At 44.8% G+C, this 26,367-nt stretch overlaps 3 protein-coding genes across 5 annotated transcripts in view; 1 reads left to right on the forward strand and 2 right to left on the reverse strand.

Moving 5' to 3' along the window:
• Nucleotides 1-671: 671 nt before the first annotated feature.
• yy1a (YY1 transcription factor a) lies at nt 672-6,177 on the reverse strand. The gene is made up of 5 exons (XM_080479553.1): nt 5,557-6,177; nt 4,108-4,258; nt 3,946-4,006; nt 1,725-1,883; nt 672-1,643 (listed from the first exon to the last, which is right to left on the reverse strand). Exons 1-5 carry the CDS (start codon nt 6,053-6,055, stop codon nt 1,461-1,463), a joined length of 1,053 nt encoding a protein of 350 aa, XP_080335679.1. The 5' UTR covers nt 6,056-6,177; the 3' UTR covers nt 672-1,460.
• Nucleotides 6,178-15,801: 9,624 nt separating this feature from the next.
• Nucleotides 15,802-24,722, forward strand: degs2 (delta(4)-desaturase, sphingolipid 2). 3 transcript variants are annotated; one of them, XM_080479407.1, is made up of 4 exons: nt 15,816-15,941; nt 16,804-16,871; nt 21,093-21,835; nt 23,610-24,722. In XM_080479407.1, exons 3-4 carry the CDS (start codon nt 21,119-21,121, stop codon nt 23,751-23,753), a joined length of 861 nt encoding a protein of 286 aa, XP_080335533.1. In that variant the 5' UTR covers nt 15,816-15,941; nt 16,804-16,871; nt 21,093-21,118; the 3' UTR covers nt 23,754-24,722. The 3 variants fall into 3 exon arrangements, with proteins under 3 accessions (XP_080335531.1, XP_080335533.1, XP_080335532.1); XM_080479406.1 differs by lacking the exon at nt 16,804-16,871 and having other exon boundaries at nt 15,819-15,941; nt 23,610-23,791; nt 24,622-24,722; XM_080479405.1 differs by lacking the exon at nt 16,804-16,871 and having other exon boundaries at nt 15,802-15,941.
• Nucleotides 24,723-25,027: 305 nt separating this feature from the next.
• evla (Enah/Vasp-like a) overlaps nt 25,028-26,367 on the reverse strand; it is a 39,331-nt gene continuing 37,991 nt past the window's right edge. Inside the window, exon 14 of the mRNA XM_080480790.1 lies at nt 25,028-26,349. Coding sequence (XP_080336916.1) covers nt 26,312-26,349 — 38 coding nt within the window. The 3' untranslated portion in view covers nt 25,028-26,311. The remainder of the gene's footprint in view (nt 26,350-26,367) is intronic.

Below are 26,367 nucleotides of genomic sequence, written 5' to 3' on the forward strand. Positions count from 1 at the left end.
GGACCTTCTGTGACTGGATTCGACTTTAGTTTGTTGCTGTTCTACCAAGATGCACTGACACATGCGGGATTCCCAACGATTCAGCCGTTGTTGCACTTGTTTTTATCCCTGGTTTGACTGGAAATCTGACATCAGGTGTGTTGAACGTGAGAACGAGTGCCTGCAGTGTGTCTGTGAACTGATTAAACGCTGCACATGTACTTGGGAACGTCTCCTATATATCGATACCTTCATCAACTAATCAAATCACGTGACTCATCTCGCTCGGTCAGCTGGATAGAAATCTAATAGTTCCACAATATTCCACAGCCTGAGCCATTTAAGATCCACTTTGCCCGTGAAGGCTTTGGAATGAAACCTCTAATATCCATTGCCAATCGTGACAAGCCCTCTGGCCTCCACTCTGTCTTCAGTGTCTGTCATGCAAAAAAAAACACCAGCTGACAAATTGTTCCACAACATACCAGCTGAGACGTTGGCGAGAACCTGCTCAAGCTGTAAGACGAGAAATACCAAGCTCTTCGTGCAGCAGTCAATTAACACGGTTTAGTTTTCCTTTAACCAGAAGAAAGTGTCGTTCAGTTTGTCTGCAAACTTGAGACGCAACCTCAGTGGTAGAAATTCACAGATATTGTAAATGTTAAAAATGTGACACGATCACACCTCAGTTTAACGACAATGCATTTTACAGTTAACTTTAGTTCTGCAGTTTAACATGAGACAAATAACTCCTGTTGTGCTGGTAGTGCAAGGGAGGAAAACTTTAATCAAAATTGGGTTGTTTTTTTTAAACAGTGTTTACTATTGAAAATCACATGGCTATTATCTACACAATTCTGATATTGCATTGTAGAAAATAAAAATATGCAAAGACCAGTCAATCCCCTCAAACACAGTCAAGGCAGGAAAAAGAAAACAAACGAACCTCTTCAGTGAAGAGCTACAGGGACAATCTGACTACGTACATTATTACAGAGCTTATGTCAAACCGTGTACAATATGCACACTGTGGGGGTGGGGGTGGGGGGGGGGGGGGGGGGAGTACAAAATTGAAAAGTCATCTTTTAATCAATGCAAATTTGAAAGATATTGCAAAAATGTTTGATGTGGCTGTGCTGCGAAAGTAGAAATAGGTTTCTTGTTGTTTGTGTGGGTGCAGATCCATGAATGAACGTCTTCACAAGAAGAAAGTGTAACTTGTTCCGTCCGGGTGGAGCCGAGGGGGCGGGAGCCTGAGGGGGCGGAGTTTACCAGTTCCTTGTTCAAACCTCCGTGTTATATCAAAAAAGTTCAAAGAGGTAATTTCTCTGTTCCAATCTTTCACCTAGAGGCAATACATAGGGACTTGTTATCTCACAACAAAGCAGGCCACGGGACAAGAGTCTGTCAGGGAGCAGAGACGCAGGTCGGACCCTCCAGTGTACGCTCGCGTCGTCGTAGCTTCAAAGTTCCCGACCCGCTCACTGGTTGTTCTTGGCTTTGGCGTGTGTGAGGATGTGAGACTTCAGGTTGGTGGACTGGGCAAACTTCTTGTTGCAGCCATCGAAGGGGCACACGTACGGGCGGTCTCCAGTGTGAATGCGAACATGTGTGCGCAAGTTAAAGTCCAGAGAAAAGCGCTTGCCGCAGCCCTCGAATGTGCACTGCAGACAAAGAGAGGAACATCGTGAGCCGCAAACCACGGGGCGGGATTACCCCACCGCACCAGGACCCCAAGGACTCACCTGGAAAGGTTTCTCGCCTGTGTGTACAAGTTGATGTCTCTTGAGTTTTGAACTCTCCACGAAAGCTTTGCCGCACTCTGCACACACGTGCACACGAGGCCCGTGAGTGTGCAAGTGTTTCCTCATGGCGGAGTTATCCCTGAACATCTTGGTACATCCCTGAGGGGCGAGAAACATGGGAAAGCTCATCACACACAACAGAACATGGTCTAACAAAGCTGAATGTGACGCACACAAACCAAAAACACAAGAAGGCCCTCCACAGTCAGAGTTTAAAACGAGGAAAAAACAAATGTTTTTACTGTCACCATTACAAAAAACTGTTTGACAGTCTGTATTATGGACCAGAGATATTAGACAATCAGAAATATTGCACTGGTAGACATCTGACATTATCATTTAGGAGGAAAAAGACATTTGACAAGCTTGGGGATAAAAGCTGTTTTTGAGTCTGGTGATTCTGGTCTCTGGGGGGAGGTAGTGTGGTCCCAGTCACCCGCCCTGCCGCTCTCACCACCTGTTACAGGCCCTTCCTGTCCGCGGCAGCACAGTAGAAGGTCAGCAGGCTATCTGTGGCGGGGCAGTAAAGAAACCTGAAGCTCTCCACCCTCTCTACCTCGCCTCCATGGACGCAGAGGGCCGACTACTCTGTTTACGTTGACCGTCTGAAGTCTATGATCATCTCAGACAGTAGAGGGCACCGAGGACACAGCACTGAGAAGTGCTGGTGTTCAGGATGAGAGCAGAGGAGATGTTGTCTCCATTTGTCACGTCTTGTGGTCTTTTTCTGAGAAGTCCAATAATAAAATCATCCATTCTGTAGTATCAAACAATCCTGCTGGGATTCCTCAGTGGCTTCTAACCAGGAATCAAAGACAGAGAGCGACGATCTGAGAGACCCAGATGAGGCAGGAAGTTTGGCTTTGTAGGTATCATGAATGTTGGTGTAGACCTGATCTGGATGTTACTGGCTCTCGTTTGGAAACCTCACAGTTTTGAAGGACCAGGGCATTCCGTTCTTAAGGTTGGAGTGATTAAAGTCTTCTGCCACGATCATAACACAGTCTGGGAATACCAATAGCTGCTGGTAGATTTATGTTTTTAAAATATATGTGTTAGTCCTTTTGGGGCAAGTCTGACCGAATGACCCACGAGTCACGCTCAGGGGGGAGCTGGTGGGGGCCGATGGTCCTACTCAGGGTGAAGGTTTTTTTTAGGAGTGTGGGAGGAAACTGGAGTCCCCGGAGGAAACCCACACAGATATGGGGAGAACATGCCAACTTCATCCTGCCTGGATTTGAACCAGGGACTTCTCGCTATGAGGTGAGAGCGCTAACCACTGCCCCACTGTGCAGCATTGTGGAGTGTTGTAGCGTTTCCATGGTAACCTCAGCGATAAGGTTAACATATAAACTGCAGCTCAGTAAGATTCTATCTGTGGTATAGGTAATCTTTTGAACAGCACCATATGAATCAACTACAATCTCCAAGTTCACACCACTTCATTTATGCAATAATTTCCAGAACGATCTGCAGCTAAAAACACAAACCAGATCTCTTTATAGAGATTTGAAGCACAGGCGTCAAACATATTTCAGATTATTGGCCACATACAGCCTAATTTCACCTTGAGTGGGCAGGACTGGTAAAACCATGCCATAATAACCTTTAAACTTAAAAATTTTCTTTGGTGTGGTACAGAGTTTACCAGATGAAAATGTCTGTATTTTCACAAAAACCAAGCAATTACTACAATCTTAATGCCAATTATAATGATGTAAAATACAATAAAAGGTCCAAATAACTTGTATAGCTGTTGCATTATGCATGTTTTTACAAACTCTCACTGACAGCATGGCTTTAACGCTGGTTTGACGCGGTCGCTAAGCTTTCATGCCAATATCTCAGTTCGGGTTTCAGTGTTGTTCGCTTCTCTAAACAAATCTGTTTTCTTTGAAATTTCTAGAATTTGCTTGGTGGTTTGACCAGATTGGAGCCACTTGTGGGAGCGTTTTGGTCCACAGGCTTTATGTTTGACAGCCCTGGCTTTGTACCTGACAGTATTTTATATCAGAATTAAACCTCTACCAGTGTGAGATCATTGTGTCTTGGCCAATCCTTCCTTGAAAAACAGATATTTGATCTTAACAAAACATACTTGTTTACGTGACGGTCTACAATTTCAAACACACACTGGTAGAGAACATCATCAAGCACCCACCTTATGCGGACAGGCTATCGTCCTCGGAGCGTCGTCTTCTTTTACCTTTCTCGGCTTCATGCTGCAACAGACACGAGAGTCAAACAAACTGTACAGTTTGTGGTTCAAAAGGAGTTGTACTGCTGGTTGCCATCATCCGAACGCGGTGGACGACACACTCACCGTGCAAACTCTGCCAGCTGTTTGGGGTCTGACAGGTCGATGCCCGGGATGCCTCCGGGAGGAAGCTTCTTCCCCGTCATGTACTCAGAATAATCCGGAGGCGAGTTTTCACCTGTGATCTGCTCCTCGTGGTCGATGTCCTTCTTGTCATCTGAACGAAACAGATTTGACACGTCGGCAAGAAAATTCTGTCACACAAATCTGAGCGCTGCATGTTAAGAGGTTAAACATGTTAAATCATATTTTATACTTCACACACTTTCTATTGTATTAATTCAAAAATGGGCTTCAACTAACATTTAGTTCAAATAGAAACAGAATCTGGTTGAGTTTATATAATCAAGAATCCCATTTCAGCAGAAATACATCTTAACAATCTGAAAATTACATAACTACACAAAACCGCTTATTTGCACCAACTGTAGATATTCTAATTGACTTTTTTTAGGGGAATGCACAGTGAATGACACATTTGTGATAACAACATTCACAATGAACACAAAGGACCGAAATGAGGTGCATTTAAACTCCACATGATTGACATTGAATATCCACTAAATTGTATTTATTGTTAATCATTCGGTTATTGCAATATTAACAACTAAGTCATGATCACCTAATATAAAAAGCATTGCAAGTGCTTTGATTTTTGTTAATGTACTTTATTTCTTTAGATTTTGCTTTAAATGTCACGGGAAACCACTGAAACTTCCTGATACAATTATTTTTCTAATTATTACAATACTGAGATAAATTAAAGCAATACAAATTTTGCACAAGTAGAAATATCTGGCGTTTTTAAAATTTAATAGTGTTAAATTGGGAATACAAATGGTTAAACGTTTAGTATATTTATTATCCTGCTAATTTAACACATTCTTGTTGAACATGTTTGTATAAATACCGACAGCTCCAATTACAGGAGGCGGATCAAGTTTCACTTGTGTCGTTTCAACATGTGCGCCGTTTTAAAAACCCGTCAAACGTGTAAATCATTCAATTAATCCATCTTTTCCTCCCTGCCTTGAAACGGCGGTGAAAATATGACGTTTTGTGTTTATTTTCGGTGTTTGTGAGCTCCGGAACGGTGCTCGGTCAGCGGTCCCTGAACGCGCCGCCGCCCCGGATGAACTGCGCCACAGCGGCCTAGCGGAGCGCGCTGCACTCGCTCCCACTCCCGCCGCCATCTTCGTCGGCCAAATAAACGCCATTTTTTCGGGCCGCCATACTTTCCAGACCGGGGAAATATGGCGGCGCCCATCGACACATAAAACATGGCTACCTTTAAAAACAAAAATCTTTCGAATGGGGTTTGTGTGCTCCGGAGCGGGGAAAAGTGTGGTAGTTCGAGCGGGGGACGAGGCCCCGCCGGGCCCGGGCTCAACACACTCACACCGAGAACAAAGCGAGCGGCAAGCAGCAGGAATTCAACCAGGACTCACAACTTACCCGAAGCCCACATAGTGACTGAAAATTCCCCCTCCAGAGTCTTTATCTGCACCTGCTTCTGCTCCCACTTTCGGCCCATTTCCCCCCCGCCCAGGTAGCTCTTTTTGCCCGCTTTCTTCCCGCTGCCACTCTTCTTCATTCGGCCTGTCGCCGAGCTTTTCCCGGCCACAGTAACCAGAGTCTGTTCGATGTAGTCCTCCTCCACGGCGGGCACCGGGATGAGGATCTGGTCCTCAAAGCCATCATCCGTGTGCAGCTCGGAGTCATCCTCGCCCACCACCTCCTCCCGGGTCTGCACCAGGATCACCTCCTGGTGCGGGTGGAGGGAGTGCGGATCGTCCGAGTCCAGCGGCTGTAAGGCGATCATCGGCTGGTGTTCTCCGTCGTCTCCCACTATTGTCGTCTCGATTGTCTCTACTTCTATTTCGTGCAATTCCACTATTTCAGCCGGCATTTCCGTCCCGTCCGCCTCTATATACAGGGTGTCCCCTGACGCCATGGTTTGTTTGGTATTTCCTCCTACTTTCGTGCTATTTCTCCTGCGGTGCAGCGTCCCTTCCTGCTGCTCTGCCTTCTTCCTCCCCGTCAACACACACAGCCCGTCAGACGCTCCACTTATCAACTCTCGCGAGATTTCAAGCCTCCGCGGCTCCATGGTGTGGGGGGCCGGGGCGTCCCACACAGCTTAGCTCAGGGGCCACAACAATTTATAAAACACATATATAGCATCTCTTCCCTCACTCTTGATCAATGACCAATATATCAGTTCAAATTTAAAACTGTCAAATTGCACAATAAGACAGATTTTCAGTAAATAACCATATCTATCTTCATCTAACAGAGTCTCTATATTGCAAAAAAACAACAACCCTGAAACGCTAAGATCCAAATGTTTCAAGTTTCCTGTGGCTCCAAAGCAAAGAGAATTCACTTCAAAACACTTAATGACATAAATCCTGATTTTTTTTTTTAACTTAGATTTGATTTTGATTACAACAGTTGTTGTGACAAAGTCATTGAAACAACCAATTGTACATTTAGAAATGCTTTTTGGGTAGACTTGCATAGCTGGTTGTCTTGCAAAATTGACAATTGTTCTAACCTTAAAACAGGACATGTTTTAGTTGGTATACCTGCAAAAAATTCTATTCATGATTTGGCCGTTAACACAATTTTAATTACTGGAAAATTCTCTATACACAAAAGCAGATATAGAAAAATTTAACAAAATATTCACGCATTTGATAAGGAGCTATGTCAATATCTTTCATCTTTGAAATGTAGGAGAAAAGGAAAGCTGTAAAACTTTGCACTGCAGTAGAAGACTTTAACCTTACAGAGAAACCCGAGACTTTCTTTTTAAATTACTTAATCTTGTAACCATCATTCTAGCCTCTTCTTTTTTTATCTTTTTTCTTTTATTCTATATTTATTATCTTGTGTTTTGTGCTTGTCTATTACCTAACAGAAAATGTAAAACTGCGCAATGTAAATTTTGTAAATTGCAATTTGGGGGGGGGGGGGGGGGGGGCAAAGGAATCACTTCTTCGCGACTCCACGTCTGTGCATGAGTTATTTTCCAGGAGAAAACAAATGTTACAGGACTTCCGTTTCCTTTTCCACGTCTTTTTTGGATTCACGCACCCAAAATGCATTGCGTTCAACGTCACATCCCCTCGACCCTCAAACCGCCCGCTCGAAAGTCTGTTTGAAAGAGGACCAAGACTGATGTTTTGAAGGGAACCACATTCCACTTGAACCGAGTTTAGGGTCTGTTCACATTTCCCCAAACGAAACAGACATTCCCAGAAAGTCCCTAAAGGGGACTCTGGTCCCCATCAAACAGGGGAATGTGAATGCGCCCCGAACTCAGTTCCGGATTATGAGGAGAAGCAGGAGTATGTCGTCTTCTCAGTTTCTGTATTCTCCATGTCTTCTTCTGCGTTTTCGGTGTATTTAGTGAATCACAGCGGCCTCTAAAGGCCTGGTATATGTACTATAACATGTTGAGCCGTGTTCATAGTGACGTGTGGACAGAATGTTTTTCAAGAACGCCGGGGAGAAAAAAGATAGTTTTGGCTCGTGTAGACAGAGCTTATATGTCTGAAAGAGTGCAACAATTATCGGAGGCACAGCTGGGATAATTAACTCCATGCACAGTATGGCAAGGTTCCAGGAGGGGCCGCTGGTGATCTGTAAATAATCTAAAACCCAGATCCCAATTATGAATGTTATGCGGATGTTGTTAAACGAACACAGTAAAGTAAACCTTTTGTGCAGCCTATTCTGTTTGATTGGTTATTTATTCAACTGGCAGCCTCTTTCCCCTTGATTTTAAATTCAAAGTTTGTGATATTCGAGATTATATCAGTGGTTAGAGGGACAGGGGAAAAGTGTCCATGAAAAGTGAAAAGTGAAATTTTTGGTTTTTTCCCCACAGCTGACGTCACTAACTTGCGCCGCCATCGGATTATTATTTCGTCACCAAGTAAAAGTCCTTCCCCTAACGGCTTTAGGAAGTCCCCTAACACCTTTCCTTAACCTCGTGACGTCATCCACGAGGTTAAGGAAAAGTAGATAGGAAAGAAGGGACTATTGGGATGTATCCCATGTGTTTAGGAGAACAAATGGGCGTAGTAGTGAGACTCTAACATCTGCTCCTGAGTGTGTCTCTGTTGAAGGCCCATTTATAAAATGAGTTTATGTGAATGCAGTTTTCTTTGTAAAATGTCTGGAGTTGTCAGATGGTGTTCAATTACATGTGTGATGTTGTCTTTGATGTGGAATGTGTAGGGGTGTGAGTTAAGTTAGTAAAGCAAAGATTAGCATGCAGAACCTGTGTCGGTGATAAGCACTGCTAACATTGGTTTACAGGTTTACAGTCAAAATAAGACAAACAAATGTTACGATATTTTAAACTTTAATGGAAATGCCGTTAAACGGCGTTCACCAGGACAGCTGCAGATTTCAGTCTGGTTTTTAACATCTACTGTGACAAGGAATGCTCGAAGAAGCCGGTCACTAGTGTTGAGATTTATGTTTGGCCATTGGCATTAAATTACTGTAAGTAATAGATTACTGAAAGTAATAAATCGCTGGCAGTAATTTCTGAATTTTTTTTCATTTTTGCTCATTGTTCAATCATTTACTCACAAATTATTTAAAAAAAAATTATTAATTAAAAATTATTAATTTGAATAAATTTGTTATTTATTTATTAATAATTAAAAGGGGCACTACCGGAGAATTCGAAATAGCAAATGCTATGTACAGAGTGTGTGTGTGTGTGTGTGTGTGTGTGTGTGTGTGCGTGCGTGCGTGCGTGCGTGCGTGCGTGCGTGTGTGCTGCAATGCCGTAAACACAGTAGAAAATAAATTGCATATGAGCTTCAGGCTAACTTAGCTTATCTACCCAGACAAAAGCTCTCTTACTGTTCTTCAGTGAGGTGAGCAGCACCGCCGTGGTGCGGGGCCTTTGTTCAAACCCACGATAACTGTCTGCTACCGGTTTGGATACGGCGTCCTGAGATTCACAACTTTGGGGCTTTGCGGTTCGGCTGAAGAAGGAGTCTGAGGTGCTGTACTTTCGGACGTATTTTGCCTTTGAGGAGGGGGTGGCATCACTTTTATCTTCTTTTTTCATTTTAAAAACTTCTCCATCACTTCAGTCAGACATTTATGTCTGGTTTCTTCTTCTCTTCTGCTAATTGGAGTGTGCTCAACAACTAAATGAAGCGTCACTGTCCCAAGTGGTGGGAAGCGGCATTGAGGCCCTGCAGCCATTGCAGCCCACAGGAGCAGAACTGAAAGTGTTTCACTGCCCAGCCACGAGCCAATGGTTTAGAACCGGGGTTTCAAACTCAGGTCCAGCGGCCTGTACTACGAAGCTGGATTTTCTCTAATCGAGATAATTTCAAGGATTAACCCTGGGTTTTATGTACTATGACGCTTGCCCACGTCTCACCAGGATAAATCACCATGGTAACTGACGCTGAAAGTCTAACCTACTCCGGAGCAGGTTATGTTCTGGATAAGAGGTCAGAGCTCCGCCTCCTGACCAATCAGATCTCTGGGAAAATGCCCTGCCTGTTCTTAAATGATGGTGATTGATCACAGAGTTCATTACACGGGACAAAGGATGTTCAAGATGGGGCTCACTCCCACTAACATATGTTCAAACTGCACAGGTGATCTCCCAGATACCTATCTACACGCACTTTGGCTGTGTACGCCAGTCCAAACCTTCTGGCAAAAGATTTGTGAAGACTTATCGCTATGCCTGGGCTACCCTATTCCAGTCTCACCTTCACTTTGCTTGTTAGGAGATCTCACAGAAATTAAAAGAGAAAAAAATGAGTCCTGCATGCTCCTGGTTTCCCTAAGCGTCGCAAAAAAGGCGATCCTCATGAACTGGAAATCCAAAAGTAATTTGAATATAAAGTTATTTAAAAACTTACTTCTAGACCACATCACATTGGAGAGAATGTCTGCTTGTAGGAAAAATCATTTGACACAATTTGAGTCCACATGGTCCCCAATAATTAAATACACCATGTAGCCCTGTGGGGGGGGGGGGGGGGTAGTGGCTCCACCCCGGGGCTCTGGGGACCATCCGTGGCTGGGGCGTCGCGGCTTTGGTGGTTGGTGGCTCTGTGGGCTCGGGGGTGTCCTGGCGTCTATGCTGGGGGGCTACGGCCTGGCCTGGGGAGTCCTGGGCGGGGGTGTGGGGGGGGCTCTGCTCTGGGCCGGGGTCGGGCCCGCTGGGGTGGGATGGGGGGGCTGGGCGTCGGGCCCCGGCTGGGCTGTCGACTGGGGGGGGGTTGAGGGCGGGTTGTCCGGGCCCTGGGGGTGCGGGGCCTCCCCCTTCCCGGTGGGGGTGCCCGCTGCGGCGCTGGGGGTGGGTCCTCCCTCTGGCCCCCTCCCCCGGTGGGGCGGGTTGGCCCCTGCTGCCGCGCTCCGGGTCTGCCTCATTCCCGGATTGGGGGGAGCGGGGGACGGGGGGGGCTCCGGGTTCTGGATGGACGGTTAACTGAGAGTGACCTCCAGGGCCTGATAGGGGTGTGCGTGTGCGTGTGCGTGTGCGTGTGCGTGTGTGTGTGGGTTGGGGTGTGTGGGTTGGGGTGTGGGGCTGTGTGGAGTGGGCGAATGAGGGGGGGTGCCCTGGCCACTGGCCTCCGGCTGGGCTCGCACTGGGCCCTGCGGGTCTCGGACTCTGCTGTCTGGCCGTTGGGTGGGGTGGGGGCTCCCTGCCCGGGTCCCCTTGCGGCGCCTTGTTTGGGGGGGTGTGGCCCCCCGGGTCCTAGGCCGGCCGCTCGGGGGGTGGGGTGGGGCAGCGCGGGGGGTCCAGCTGGGCCAAGGTCCTAGCGACGGGGGGACCCCCTCCCTCAGAACCCTCCCTGCCTTACCTCACCTTATATTACCCCACAATAGGGAACAGTGGGGCGGTGCCTAGGTGGGGGGTCCAGGCTACTTAATTGCGGTCTGGGTCCTCCCCCGACTTTGCACCACCCACAATTTTAACCACACTTAGTCATGCAGGGTCTTGAGGGGGTAAGCCGCTTTCGGGGTTCTGCCGCTTGTCAGCGGTAGAACGCCCGGGCCCCGCTACCCCCCAATTTTAAACCGCACCATAGACACACACATCGCATCCACCTTTTCAAGACACAAAAACACACCCTTTCATACATCCAACACACATATAGGGCAGGTGAAGGGCGGGAGACGTGGCTCCCCCCAGCACCTCCCGCTGGGGTCCCGCCCCGGCCCGGGGTGAGTGCGGCTGGAGTGCGGGGGGCGCGCTCCCTCGGGCGTGGCGCTTGTGGGGGGGCTGGGGTGCGGTGCTCCTTCTCCACTTGCTGTTGGATTGGTGGAGGTTGGGATACCGCGGTGGCCGGGAGGGGGCCCGGCCGGCGGCCTGAGGGTGCGAGAGTCATCACTCCCCCCCCCGTTCCGTGTGTGTGTGTGTGTGTGTGTGTGTGTGTGTGTGTGTGTGTGTGTGTGTGTGTGTGTGTGTGCGGGGTGGGTCATGGGTTGGGTTTCCCAATCAAGACCCGGGGGGAGGGGTTATGGGGCGGGTGGAATATGAGGCTCCTGGGGGTGTAGAGTTGACTGTTCTCCGACCGGGGCCTGCGCCGGACTTCGCTTTCCTGGGTCTGGGGGCGGGGCTGGTCCGGGGCGCGGCAGCTGGGGCCGTCTCTGCCTTGCCGGGTTGGGGGGGGCGGTGGGTGGGCCTGTTCCCGGGGGTGCGGTGGGACTCGCCGCCGGGGTTGGGGGGGCTCTCGGCCCGCTCGGCCCGGGGGCCCTGCTCCGGCCTTTTCTCGGTTTGGCGGCTTGGGTCGGGGCCTGGGGCCCTGTGCCCTTTGTCCTTCTCTTGTGGGCCCCTCTTGCCTGGGGGGGATTCCTCTCTGCATTCTCCGTCGGGTGCTTTTTGGGCGGGGGCGGGGCTCTCTGGGGTGGTTCGCTGGGGTCTCCCCGGGCCTGGGGGGCTTCTGTCTGCCGGGGTGGCGGTGTCCGGGCGCGGTGGCCTCGGACCCCGGGGTGTCACCACGGGTCCCCCCACAACAGTTCCGGCCACACCCAGTGGACAAGCCACACGCACTCACACACACACACACTTTCACTCCTCACGAAAGGTGCTTCTGAAGTTGCTTGTTGTCTGTCATCATTTGCTCAAACTTTAAAAATCATGTTCCTCTTTTGTTGTTGCCTCTTTGTTATTTCATGTTCCTGCTTCACGTTACTGTCTAGATAGAGCTGCTCAGGCTGGTTTAATCTAGGAAATCATCTTACTGTTTAGATAGAGCTGCTCAGGCTGGTTAATCTAGAAAATCATCTTACTGTCTAGATAGAGCTGCTCAGGCTGGTTCAATCTAATAACAGTTGGAAAGTATTTGGATGAGTGTGATTATTGCAAATAATATATGTAGCACAACAAGGACATTGTATGTTATCCCCTCCCCCCCTCCCCCCTCCCCCCTCACCCCTCCCCCCTCGACTTTCTTCTCTCTCTTCTCTTCTCTCTCTCTTTGTGCGTTCCCCCCCGGTCGTGTACGGCAGCCATGCCAACTTCTGACGGAGAAGGCAACAGGAGGAGACTCCAGGTCTCTCCCTGTTGCAAGACCAAAAACTGTTCTGACTCCGAAGGCTCTCAATCACATCATATTGTTGGCCCAAGCTGCCGAACAGGACAAGGGCAAAAAAAAAAAAAAAAAAAAAATGATGGTGATTGTTGTGCAGGTTCAGCACTGAGCATGGAGGAGATGACAAATTAATTTAGAACGATATTTTTGACATAATAAAATAAATCCTGGTCACTGAGGCTTTGAAGGATGTTTTTGTTCTTGACTGGTTCCAGGTCTGTTTATCTCCACGAGGGTTGATCTGGAATAATGAGGTTAATGATCACACCTGACAGAACGGCAGAAACATGAATTTATGGAGAACTACTCGTGTCGTCACGGTGATTAATTAATATTCCAACACAAAACACAAGAGAAACTCAGCCTGTAAACAACTGGATGGAAAATCTAAACTAAGAGACGAGCAGTGAGGAAGTTCAGCCTGACATGTTTCTACTGTAATAAAGTGAAATTGATTGATCAGCGGGCTGTCCGTTCATATCGCTGATATATTAATCTGGTATAATCTCACTAAGTCACACATTAACAAGTCAGGAATGTTCTGGCTTTGGCTGCAGCAGCAGTGTTGCTTTTAGCTGCTGGATGTGTTTTAATTCTTCATTTTCTCAGAGAATAACTGCTCCTTCAGTAATCTGTAAACTGCGCTGCAGGATTTCTCTGTGTGTGATTGGTCAGACGCTACAAACTCCGCCCCTTTCACGTGAACGCGCACGCGTAGGTCTGGGTTGAACCAGAGAGTGGATAACCTGCTTGGTAGTAACAGTTATCAGGATCACGCACATCTTGATAAGTCAACCCAGGAAACAGAGAGAGATCCTGGATATGTTGATCACGGTTCGTAGTTCAGGCCTCTGGAGGGCCGCGCCCTGCACGTTTCCCACGGCTGATTGCAGTGAGCAGCTCGTTATCAGGCTTTTTGTTGAACTCTGTGATGAACCATCATGAGATTCAGGTGTGTTGAAGAAAGGTGTGCAAATTCCCCTTGCACCTTAAGGGAAGCAAGTTACCCACCCACTAAAAAAACAAAACTTAAGGCAATAAATAAATAAAGAAATAAAGAAAGAAAGAAAGAAAGAAAATAATATCTCATAATATGATCATGATGACTCTATAAATAGATAAATAATAGAAAAGTAAAAAAAAATACAAACATAAAAAATATAATCTAAATAAATGAATAGATAAGAGAAGAGAGGGAGGGTTTAGTCAGGGGGCAGAGTGTTCAATAAAGCAATATAGGACAAAACAGGCTGCCATTTTCAAAAAGATCTGTCAGTACTGCCTCTGACACAATGTGTGATCTTTTCTATTTTTACAAAGGACGTGACATCGGTGAACCATTGGCTACAAGATGGTGCATTCTTGGATTTCCATAAGAGTAATATACGACGCCTTGCGTGTAAAGATGTGAATGTTATGCAAACTGAGTCTAGTGTTCAGGAAGCCCAAATATTGCTACGTGCGGAGAGACCGGTTGTTCAACTGATAGTATTTTGAATATTGTGCTGAAGTCTTTCTCCCAGAATTGTTTCAGTGACGCACAGGAATAGAACATGTGGGTTAGATTGCCAGAAGGTGCGTTGCATCTTTCACAAAGATCAGAAACCTGTGGATATATTCTTGACAATCGGGCTTTAGAAAAGTGGACTCAGTAAAAGACTTCAAACTGTATCAGAGAAAGGTGGGTGCATGAGGAGCTGGAAAAATATTTTCAATTGCACTATTAGATTCGATGTTAACAGGATATTTACCAACAGAAAGTGACCTTAGGCATAAAAATGAAATGGGAGGCAGGGGCAATTATTTTCCTGTGTTAAACTATGTCATAGTGCCATAGTGCCAAATACCCACTGGTGGCCCAACATGAAAACTACATACTTTTCAGCTTTTTAATACGTTACTGGGTAAACGCTGAACTTTCCTGAACTTACAATCCAAAAATACGTTTTCACTTGAAACGTTGTCAAATAAACAGTCTCTCTGTACCGGCTCTGTGAAACTTCCACAATATTCTGTAGAAATAAATACTTTTATCTAATTTTTATGTTACTTTTTATTCCACGCACATTTTCAAAATGAGTCTTATCTATTGGCTACAAAAAGGTAAATTAGTGAAAATTATTATTATTTTTTTTTAAACTGCCTAAAAAAGTTAATGATCTAAAACTGCTTTTAAAAAATGGCTAAAATACCTAAACTTTCCAAAAGGGAAAACAACCACAATCATTAACAGTCAAATCTGTGGATCAAATAGTTGAGTAACAACTCAAATGGAAACAAAAAGAACATTTATTCAATCCAAAATAATACATAGGGTATATTTTACTAGATTATCAACAAGTGACATATGCTGGAAATATCAGATAGAAACAGAAACATTCATGGACGTGATTTGGGAATTTAAGCTTATTAAACCTTTCTGGGAGAAAAGAGAAACACTCGCCAAGGTCCTGGTACTGCTGTTGGTGTTACTGCACTGGTTGAATTGCTGCCCCATGGGATGTCACTTTTTGTTGTATTTTTTGTCTATCTTATTAAAAACAACCAACAATAATAATCTGAATACCAACAACAAACCCGCTTAAATTGTATAAAAACAAAGAATTTAATTATTTGTTTCCTATTCTAAATTGTAGAGATGAAACTTTGAAACTTCAATAAATACAGCCTGATGCAGTTTTTATTTTATATATTCAGCAAAACCATCTAGACAACTATATGAACGGTATTCATATCAGAGTTTGAACATGTTTACGAGGTTGCAGACCTGGATGAATGAACTCAAATGCCTGGTAGTGAAAGCAGCATTCCAAATCGATTAAAAAGTAACTTATACTATAAGTAGTTTTTGACAAAATTACCCAGTATTTGTTAACAACTTTCACTTTCATTTAAGTTAAACTAAACACATGGACTTCAGTTGTAATGTTCAGTACTTTTTCCAACTTTGACTTGAAGTTACCTTTAAATTTCTTTCTTTATTTTTAATCTAATGGCAAAGTCGTTAATATCAGGGCGCGCGCACAGGAAGGGGGCGAGGATTTCTGCAGGTGCGCCGGTGAGCTGCCAGGGGGCGGGGCTTGAGGTGGGCGTGCGCCCATACGGTGCATGTTTGGTGACACACAAAGCCAGAGAGCAGCGGCAGGCGCATAGCAGCAATCATGGGGAAGAAGGCAGGTGGAAGGGGAGACTTTGAATGGGTCTACAGTGACCAGCCGCACACCTCCAGGAGGAAAGAGATTCTGGGTGAGAAAACTTTAATCAGACACAGCAGGTCTGTGTGAAACACCACTTTGTCTTTCTTTTTTTTTCTTTTTTTCCCTTCCCTTTGTTAGTTTATCAAAAGGCTGAAGGAGAAGGGTTTTCACTCTATGAGTGAACAAGCAGCCGGTTAAACCTGTTTACAAGCTGTTGCTTAACTCGTCCACAATGGATGCAGGGAGAGAGGCTGACATGCGGCTGAAGATGACCAAATACTCATTGACTGCCTTCCTCATTGATGCGAGTTTCATCATTTACAATCTGTTCACTGCAGATTTGAATGGAAACCTCAAACCAGTCTGGTAAATTAGAATGCAAGCTGGATTTGAGGTTATATTGGAATAAGTTGTGTGTGAGAAACATTGGTTTCTCCCTCAGTTGACTCAGACTATCGTTTTGTTGATTTTCAGGGTGAATATTAAGCCTTTTGTGACCCCGGAGACACGTGTCTCCCCTGTCAGTCCTAAAAGTATATTACTGGAATTGTAGACCTTTAGATATGAGAAGAATGTGGTTTTCTTTTTTTATAGGCAGAGTCTTTGTGAGTATGGCAAATAGTGAGAAATCTTTGACAGAGCCAGGAGAAGATCTCCTTAGGTAAACCAATCTGCCTCTCTGTCATCTTTTCTTGCCTGTGGGACAATGACAGTGTCTTGATAGCAGGTGCCAGTGACAATGCCTCGGGGCTGTCTTGGTAACAAGACCCCATTACACCTCATAACAAAACCAGACACAATGCAGCGCCGGAGGCTTTGTGTCAGAATGAGACCATCCCTGGAAAAAACCTTTTCAAAAAGTTAATGAACTGATGCAAGAACGCATGTGTTTTGTTTGTTTTCTATTTCAGGCTTCTCAAAATAGTATTGTGAATTCTGCTATCTGACAGATAATCTGATTTAACAGAGTTGAATCTGGGTAAGTTGGATTCCTGTTGATGTTTATCTGATCCGGGCTGTGCAGCATGTTTGATGATGGCTGTGGTGTGAAAGAAGAAGGTGATGGGGTGTTTGACACCACGGGGTGCTAAATTATTAAAGCATTTTGTTTTGATTATCCTCCACTCTGCCCCGAGGGGAGAGGCTGTGGACATCAGTGCGTTTGTGCTTCAGACCTTCACTTCATCTGAACTGTTGATTGACGGCTGGCTTTAAGGGTTAAATCAGTGGTGGTTTTTCTATTAACTTGATATTACCTGGCACGTCAAGCACTTTATGATTTGAACAGTTGCTAGATAACAGCAGGAGCATTTTTTTAAAGCATCTGAAGCACAGACCGTTGTCTGGTTTATATTTGTATTCTCAAAACCTTGAATCATATTTCTGCTGAAATCTTTATCCAAATTATTAATGTGACCATGAGGTCGAGGAAAGGGCTTGTCATAGTGAAGGCGAAATGCAGTAATTGGTCTCGAGTGGGTTTAGCACATCACACAGGTTAAACAGATTTTTTTATGATGTCTGGTTATTGATTTACCTGAGGGTGCCTCAGCCACACCTGTCGACATGTATTTACTTCATAATCATGTCTTTACGGAGAAAGATCGAGCAACAAGTTGAATAAAAACTAGTCCTCCGCATGAAATTGATTGTTTATGATATGTACTATAACAGTGAGATGATGAGCGATTGAATTACAATGTGGGTAGAATTCTTCTGGGCTAATGATTACAGGATAAAGAGGATTTGATGAGTTTATGTGTGACCTATAAACTGCACAGAAGCGGCTGAAACCAGGACCCGGCATCTTTAATCTCTTGGTTACCCCCAGTGAGCTCAATTTGCATGGAAACATAACGCAACTAAGCTGGAAGCGGAGAAGCACGGCAGATTTGCATGCGACATCCCGCCATTGTGTGCGTCATGTGTGAAGCTCCTGCAGCACTTTGCATGAAGTGGTGAACTCTAAATGGTCTCGCTTTCTTTGTTTCAGGGATTAGATTTCTGTGCTGTCAATCTCTCAATCATGTTAACTCTTTTATTGAGAAAATGATCACACGTGGTGACTTCTGCATTCATTTCTGTAATGTAAAAACTGACTTCTGCTTCACATTTGTCTTGATGACAAACATAATTCTGTTTTGCGTCACTGACACCTGATTGATGCTTTGCACTGTGTGCATGAAATGAATCACAATCACGCAAATGTACTTAATATCGTTGGACACTCAGTAGTGTATCAAAAGTTGAAGTTCTTTATTGTTATTGCTTTAAAACAATGAAACACAGTTTAAGAGCGCTAGTCTTCCTCAGTAGTAAGCACATTTACGACCATAATATACAGACGTATATACACATTCAGGTGTGGGTCTGTATTTAACACTTTGTCAGTCAGGGCAGAAGAATGTTGGGTACCGGGGATGATGGATGTTAAAGGTAGAAGCTGTGCTTCAGTCTGCTTGTTCTGGTAAGTCTGTTCGTGTAAATGTCTGTCCTCCTGTGTGCTGCTGGGGAACCACACGGCACAGCAGTCGATGAGAATGTTCTTGATAAAACCAACCAGTCACATGTGGTGAGGGAGATGCGTGGGTTTTAACTTCCTGAGGGAAGTACCTTCTCTGTTGGGTCTTTCCTGTCTGGGGTGAGACGTGTGTGGTTCAGGTGAGATCAGCGCAAATGTGAACAACCACACACTGAACCTGTGAGGGCCGGAGTCCTACAAGTCTTTTGAAGACACGATAAGATCCATGTGTAGGATGGGTGTTTCAAAAAAATAAAATAAAGGCACGACCAGAGAAGGGAATAAAAGAAGGGGTCAAGCTCTGTACAAACCAGTCTTTGACCGGTCGGAGACTCTGAGTTTTGCCTTTTTTCAGGATTAAAACTCAATTGCATCCAAGTCCAGCTTCTCATCTTTGCTTCGTGGATCAGTTTTTACCAGTAGAGTTGGAGAATTAGAGACAAATGCTCATGGGATCACTTATCAGCTAATCTGGCCCAGAACAATACACCTGATAGGGCCCAGGACAGCACGGCTGATTTCCATGAGTGGCTCGTAATCAGGTATTCTTTTGAACTCAGCGATGACATCATCATGAGAATCAGGCGCGTTAAAGAAGAGATATATGGAAAACATGCAGGACCTGAGTTTGACACCCCTGTAGGACATCTCGTTATTTGTAATCAGTCCTGTGATGGTGGTGTTGTCAGTGAATTTGACGATAGTGTTGGGGTGTGGGGGGGTGGCGTACATGGGTGAATATAGAGTAGAAGACTGGGCTGAGGATGCAGCCCTGCAGTGTGTGTGTTCAGGATGGGTGTGCGTGAGGTGTGTTTCCACATCCAGACAGTTTGCGGTCTGTTGACGAGGAAGTCCAGTATCCATGTGCACAGCGAACTGCCCCGCTGAGGATCCTGACTTTCTGCACCCGTGTGGGATGACGGTGTGGAAAGCGGAGATAATGTCTAAACTCAAGCTGTTTTTGTTGTCCGGGTGTGTCGGGGCTGAGCGGCGCTGTTATGACTGCATCATCTGCTCTGTATGCAAACGGGCAGTTGTCGTGGTCAGCAGGTATGGTAGATTTAGTGCCAGAGTGAGTCTCTCAAAGCACTTGGCCATGATCAGCGTGAGAAGAACCAGACGTTAGGCATTGTGGCAGACTGTTGCAGTAAGAGGTTGAAGATGGCGGTGATAAATAAAGGACTTTATACTCGGGCTGGGCAAAAAATAGATTTATTGAATTTGTAGCTGAAAATAATTTTTATTTCGCAAATCTGAGATGTTGGATCTGGTCATCCCTTCCTGTCAGCGCTGCTGGATACGGGCCGCCGTGATTCGTTGGTTGAATTGGGCCAAGAAGTGGTTCAGAATTCCTGAGAGTGTCTTGTGTTGTCGGTTTCCTTCGAGCCAGTGAGTGTCTTTTTCCCCCCGACACATTTTTCTGGAGGTTTTCGTGGAAAAGTGTTCCGCTATGGGCAGTTTTGACCTACGCTTGGCTTCTTTGATGCCCCCTGCAGGCTGTGCTGGGCTTCTATATAGACCTCCATGATTTCAGCAGAGCTTGCTGTCAAACCAAGGCTTTTGGTCCAGGAACACTTTTACCAGTGTCCCTTCAGCTACTGTCTCTGTGAAGATTATCTATTAAAGCACAGCTGATGTGTGTCCTGAAAACAGTTCTGCAAGAGTCTTTGTCTGCAGCTCAGTGATTTCTATGCTAGAATGATCAGAGAGTCGCCGGTGTGGCAGACGCCCGGCTTTGTATGCCTGTAAAATATTAGAGTAAACCTTGTACAAAGTGTTCTTTTCTCTTTATGGGGACGTTTACATATCAATGAAGCTTTTTCAGAATCTACTTGGGATTATTTTCAAGACATTAAAAATGGGTCTTTTTTGCCTAAAATATACAGCAATAACGAGGTTAAATGTTCCAATCTACAAGAATTTAAATTCGCGCTTCATTGATGCACCATTCGTGTAGATACATTTAACTCTGTCAAAATAATAAAATGAATACTAATGAATAGTTTGCTTCAAGCTCATGTTTCACCCAAAATTCTATCACTGAATCCCAGAAAGATTTACATGTAACACAGTGTATTCCAATCCTGATTAATGCCTACATGCATTACGATTCCAGCCAGCTGCCTCTTTTCCCCCCTCGGCAGAGGGAAACATGTGTAGTACAGTAATTGTTGTGGGTGGTTTGGCTCACTTGGCACCAGCATTCTTTGTGTGTCGCCGTCAGCGTTTAACCCGTCTGACAGATCGCAGCGTGGCTGACATCATGACTCGATTACATTGTAAAAGTCTTATCAACCAAAGGGTTTTCAGGCGGTGAATATTCAGTTCAACCCTGAGTTTCTTCTCCCTCAGCAAAACAACACCTCTGCCAATTAAATCAGCTTTTTCCTCCCAGGTGGAGGCTGTTGTACCTCACCGCTGCTCGGTTGCTGATCCGTGTTGTGTCACTGTGACTACAGAATAACAGTACATCAGCCCTGTTAAACACATTTATCTATCTGGTCATGATAAACAAACTACTTTGCGTCCAACAAAAGTATTCAACGATTATAATTTTCTGTCATCTTGTCCGTTTTTGTCTTTACAGTTCTCCGTGTCTCCACTCCCATTTCCTAGATCTTTTCTAAATGTCTCACTTTGATCTTTGAAGTTCCTGTTTTTCCTTCCGTGTGTCCTCAGCCAAATACCCAGAGATCAAGTCCCTGATGGGTCCAGACCCCCAGCTGAAGTGGGTCGTGTCTGGCATGGTCCTGACCCAGCTCCTGGCTTGCTATCTCGTCCACGACCTGTCCTGGAAGTGGATCTTCTTCTGGTCCTACGCTTTTGGCGGCTGCATCAACCACTCTCTGACTCTGGCTATCCACGACATCTCTCATAACGTTGCTTTTGGCAACAAGCTGGCGAAGTGGAACCGCTGGTTTGCCATGTGGGCCAACCTGCCCATTGGACTGCCGTACTCCGCCTCCTTCAAGAAGTACCACATCGACCACCATCGGTATCTGGGAGTCGACCAGCTGGACGTCGACATCCCCACGGACTTTGAGGGCTGGTTCTTCTGCACCCCGGCCAGGAAGGTGCTGTGGCTCTTCCTCCAGCCGTTGTTCTACGCCCTGCGACCGTTGGTGTTGAATCCCAAACCGGTGTGTCAGCTGGAGATCCAGAACGCGCTCGTTCAGATCACAGTCGACCTGATCATCTACTACTTTTGGGGTCTGAAGCCCATCGTCTACCTCATTGCAGGATCTATTCTGTGCATGGGTCTCCATCCAATCTCTGGACATTTCATAGCCGAGCATTACATGTTCCTGAAAGGACACGAGACGTATTCTTACTACGGACCGCTGAATATGATCACCTTCAACGTCGGCTATCACATGGAGCACCACGACTTCCCCAGCATACCTGGCAGCAAACTACCTCAGGTGAGACCTGGATGAAATCATGACGGCAGTGTCAACGGGTGAACTGTGGACCTGAGTCACTTGTTCCTCGCAGATTATTAGTTGAGTGGTAGAGAATGAGCACAGTTCCACTTGCATCACCTCCAGGTGTGCGCAGATAAGACGGGTCACACCTGTCGATCTGAAAAACAAACCGAGACCTGCAAACATCACACGTCATTCCTTTCTCTTTTTTTCTATCAACAGCAAATACTTCTGGAGTGAATGGGCAGCCCTAGTAACTGTTTAACCCGTCTCTCACGTATGAAGAGAGCATTAGGAGGTTCAATAAGACCTCTGACTAATAAAAAGATGCATAAAAGTCTGTTTTTGACCAGTAACACTTTCTTTTTAGCCTCTTGCTATAAATATGAAAACAGTTTTATCCTGAAACACCTGGCTGTTAGTATTGTCACAGAAATGTATTTTAGTTCATGGGCCACATTCAGCCCAATTTCATCTTGAGTGGACCGGACCGATAAAATAGAATCATAATAACCTTTCAGTTTAAACGTTATAGTGTTTGATCTTGTGGCGCAGAGCAAAACTTTTGAAAAGTATGATTTTGCCACAATCTAAAAGCTAAATGTTAAAAGCTGCTGGTTTATGGACTCTTGTACTGTTTCCATGGAAACCTTAGCATTATGGTGTGACACATAAATTGCAGCTCGGTAAAGTTCCATCTGTGGATGTACATAATCGTTTGAACTCACCATCTAAGGAAACTACAATCTCCAATTTTACGGCACCAAACGTATGCAGTAATTTCCAGCTAAAAATACAAACTGGATCTCTTTATAGACGTTTGAAGCAGGGGTGTCAAACATTCAACCCCAGGCCATCATGTATTGCAATACCACTATAAACCATGAGATGGTGTGATGAGTTGCTCTACCTTTGAGTCTCTACTCCAGTGGTGTCAAAGGGGCGTTCACATTCCCGTGTTTGATGTGGACCAGAGATTTTATTCGGGACTTTCTGGGAAAGTCCGTTTTGTTTGGGGGAAATGTGAACACACCCTGAACTCGGTTCCGCTTGTGGCACAGAGTATATGTGATGAAAATGTCCATATTTTTACAAAAACCAAACGATTACCACCAAAAATTACTACAATCTCAATATAAAGCCAATTGTAATGAAACCTTCTGCTGCAAAGTACAGTGAAATGTAATGCAATGTGGTTCTTTTCATGTTTCTTTTTTTTCTTCTTATAATGATTCTAATAACTATTCAGATGTCCATGACTCATTAGAAACTACAAATTCTGTATCAGCCTTTCATATTTAATCAAGATTTATTTTCCCAGGATTGCAGGTGTTGGCTCTGCTAATCAACACACCAAATAGTGACGTTAGTTACTGAGTATGAAATTACTTTAAAAACAAATTTATTTAAGGACAAAAATGCACCCTTTTTAAAAGACATGTATAGAATACATTCCTTCTGTAACTTTTATGTCCAAAATACGCCTTTTTGTTCCCCCAGACTTCCCACCAAATAGAATTGCCTGCAAATGTTTTATAACCATTTTAAAACAAGGATTTGCAGCTCATAAACTAGTGATGTATAACAGATTTTTATAGTTATGAGAGCGGTTGATTGTGTTGCTTTTACATTCACCATTATCTTTTATTGTTCTCATCTTTCATCATGTCAGGAAGTGATGCATATTTCACTTGAAGGTCTGCTGTAGAGTTTGAGGTTCCTGTTTCCGTCCTTCTAGTTCCTCACCTTTTGACTGATTTCTGGTTGGCAGGTGAAGCAGATCGCGGCAGAGTACTACGACTCGCTGCCCCAGCACTCCTCCTGGTCCCGGGTGTTATGGGACTTTGTGTTTGACGACAGCATCGGGCCGTACGCCAGAATCAAGCGGCAGTACAAGCTGAGCAAACAGGGATAGACGGCTCTGTGTCTGATGCCGTTTCTCATCAAAGGAATGTGAGTTTCAGTTGTTGAACATCTGTTGACCACAATGACATGTCCTTATGTACTCCAGCTTGAATGTTTTTGCATTGTGAAGTTGTTTGACGTTTTCAGCTGATCTGTTTTGTACTCGCGTTCCCGTACGCACCATTCAACACACGAATGTCCTACGGTATAAATTACACCCGGACACGGCCCGTTGCTTGTCATGTTGATATTTCTTTGTGCCGCGAGGTAATTTTGAGAGATGACATGATCATGAAACGGCAGCATTTCCTCACCCGTTGACACGTACACGTGGTAGAATGAACCCACATTTTAAAATATGGTTCATGGTCAAACACATTCTCACGATGGTCTCTACCACCGAAACAGTTTCACATCCAAGATGCAGAACAGTGCTGAGGTGGAAAAGAAGCATTGAAACTTACCGTTCAGTAGGAGGAGCCTTTTCTTCGGTGAAGCCTCGTTCTGCCAGTTTGCAGTTTGTGCTGGAAACGGTTTGATTACATCTACAGGGAGTGGACAAAATAATTGAGGCAGAAAGTCGCTCTTGGAAAGCTTGAAGAGGTTTAAACAGTCTGGATGGTTTTAGTGTGTCTTTAGTTGCTGATGCAGCTTGGTTTTACAGACTGCAGCTTGAACATTGTTTCAGCTGAATTACCAGACAGAAACCTTTAATCCCACATATAATCTCGTTTAACAAATCTTCAACACCAAACTTCTGAAATTACGGCAGCATCAGTAATGAGTGAATTATCCCCCTTAAAGAATCGGTGAATGAAAATGTGTGTTTTTTTTGCACAGCTCCTGTGCTCATCCAGTTTTTTTTCTGTGTTTTGCAGCTTTGTGTATTTACATGATCTTGTTTATAATGTTTCTATTGAAATGATTATATAAAGAAAGTCTTTCTAAAAAGAAACCGCTATTAAAGATATGAAGGTTGGCTGATTGTGTTCGTTGTTTCACTGGAACATGAGTAAAAACATACCATTTGCAGCATAAACCACTGAACGGAAGAGATGGTGAGTCAGCACACACACACACACACACACACACACACAGAGAGAAGCAGAGGACATGGCGTGGATGGTTGACACGTGTTTTTTTTTTTTTTTTTTTTTTGAACAAATTTACTTCCAGCTTTTAAATCAGAACGTAGTTGAGAGCGGACAGAGTGGATAGAATGCAACAACTGATAATCATCCGGATCCTTCCTGAAAACACACATTAAGCTACCATCACGTCGGCCTACCGTTCACTTCCTGCACTTTCTCTTCTATTTGCATATTGCCAGAGCGCCTCCCTTTTTTCTTTTCTTTTTTCCCTTCACACTGCTACCATTATCAACATCTCATATAAAGAGAGGGGAACCTTCATAGAAACAAACCACTATAATAAATGTACCACCGTTTATATATATATATATATATATATATTTAACTTTTTTTTTTTTTACCCCCCCCCCAAACCAAATGAAAAAAAAAAAGTCATTTTCACAGAGACGGAGGGTTTCATGCATACTCGGGAGGTTCACAAAGCAGAGGGTGACTACTAGATCAGACTACATTGTTTTATATCTAGGTAAAACCAGGTGGCACATTTACAGTTCTGGGCCTGTTTAGTGAACGATCCCCACGATTCAATGCTCCCACACATCTGGATGGGCAGAGAGAAACCTCGGTCGTACTGGAGTTGTTTCAGTGTTAAAATCATTCACTATTAGATGAAATTGCTCATTTTGCATTCGTTGTATATCTTGAATACTGAGGAAAGCAGTAATTGATAATAGTTTTTTTTTTTTGTTTTCTTTTGCTATGTTAGGAGAGAAAATGTTAGACGCACAACACCAGTATGAGCAAGGCCGTAAGAAGCTTTCTTCAATAAGCCAGTTGAGGGCCGGTGGGTCTGCGGCACCACTCGCCCACATTGTGCTTGTTATCGTCACACAGTTATGAACGGAACACAAATCGTCCAAAATATAAAAGGCTGACATAAATGGTGTGCAAGATTCCTTTTTCCTTCTATAATATCAATAAAATACTCATTGTCATCAACAGCATCGTCATTATCACCACAGTTTTTAAATAATAAAACAGTAAAAACATAGAAAACAAAAATATTTTCTTCTCAAGACCCGGACTGAACAGACAACAAAGAGTCGCGACGCGGGGCTGAGTGAGTCGAGGTGCACAGAGAGGACCACAATGCCGCCGTCCATCGCTCACTTCCTCCCGTCTCCATCAGAAAGTCTCTCCGTTCCTTCATCCTTCTTCTGCTCATCCTTCTCGCCGACTCTGTCCTCTCTGTCCCTCCCCCTTCCTTTCCTTTATCTTTTTTTTTTTTTTTTTTTTTTGCTGTCCAGCAGACTTAAATGTTGGCACAACATCTCTGCAACTTGCACCGTGGCATCGCGAGGTCACAGAAACGTTGAGAGAACATTCCCCGGTCCTTGTGTCTGTGCATCTGCATGTCCATCCTCCTCCAGCTCCTCCAGTCGCTCTCCTCCGCCTCCATCTCCACCCTCACGTGACATTAGGACGTACCGATTCTGCCGATTTCTTGTCTGATGGCTGGAAGAGAAGAGAAAC

Source organism: Lipophrys pholis, assembly GCF_963383615.2.
Source record: "Lipophrys pholis genome assembly, chromosome: 14".
In the NCBI taxonomy this organism is placed as follows: domain Eukaryota; kingdom Metazoa; phylum Chordata; class Actinopteri; order Blenniiformes; family Blenniidae; genus Lipophrys; species Lipophrys pholis.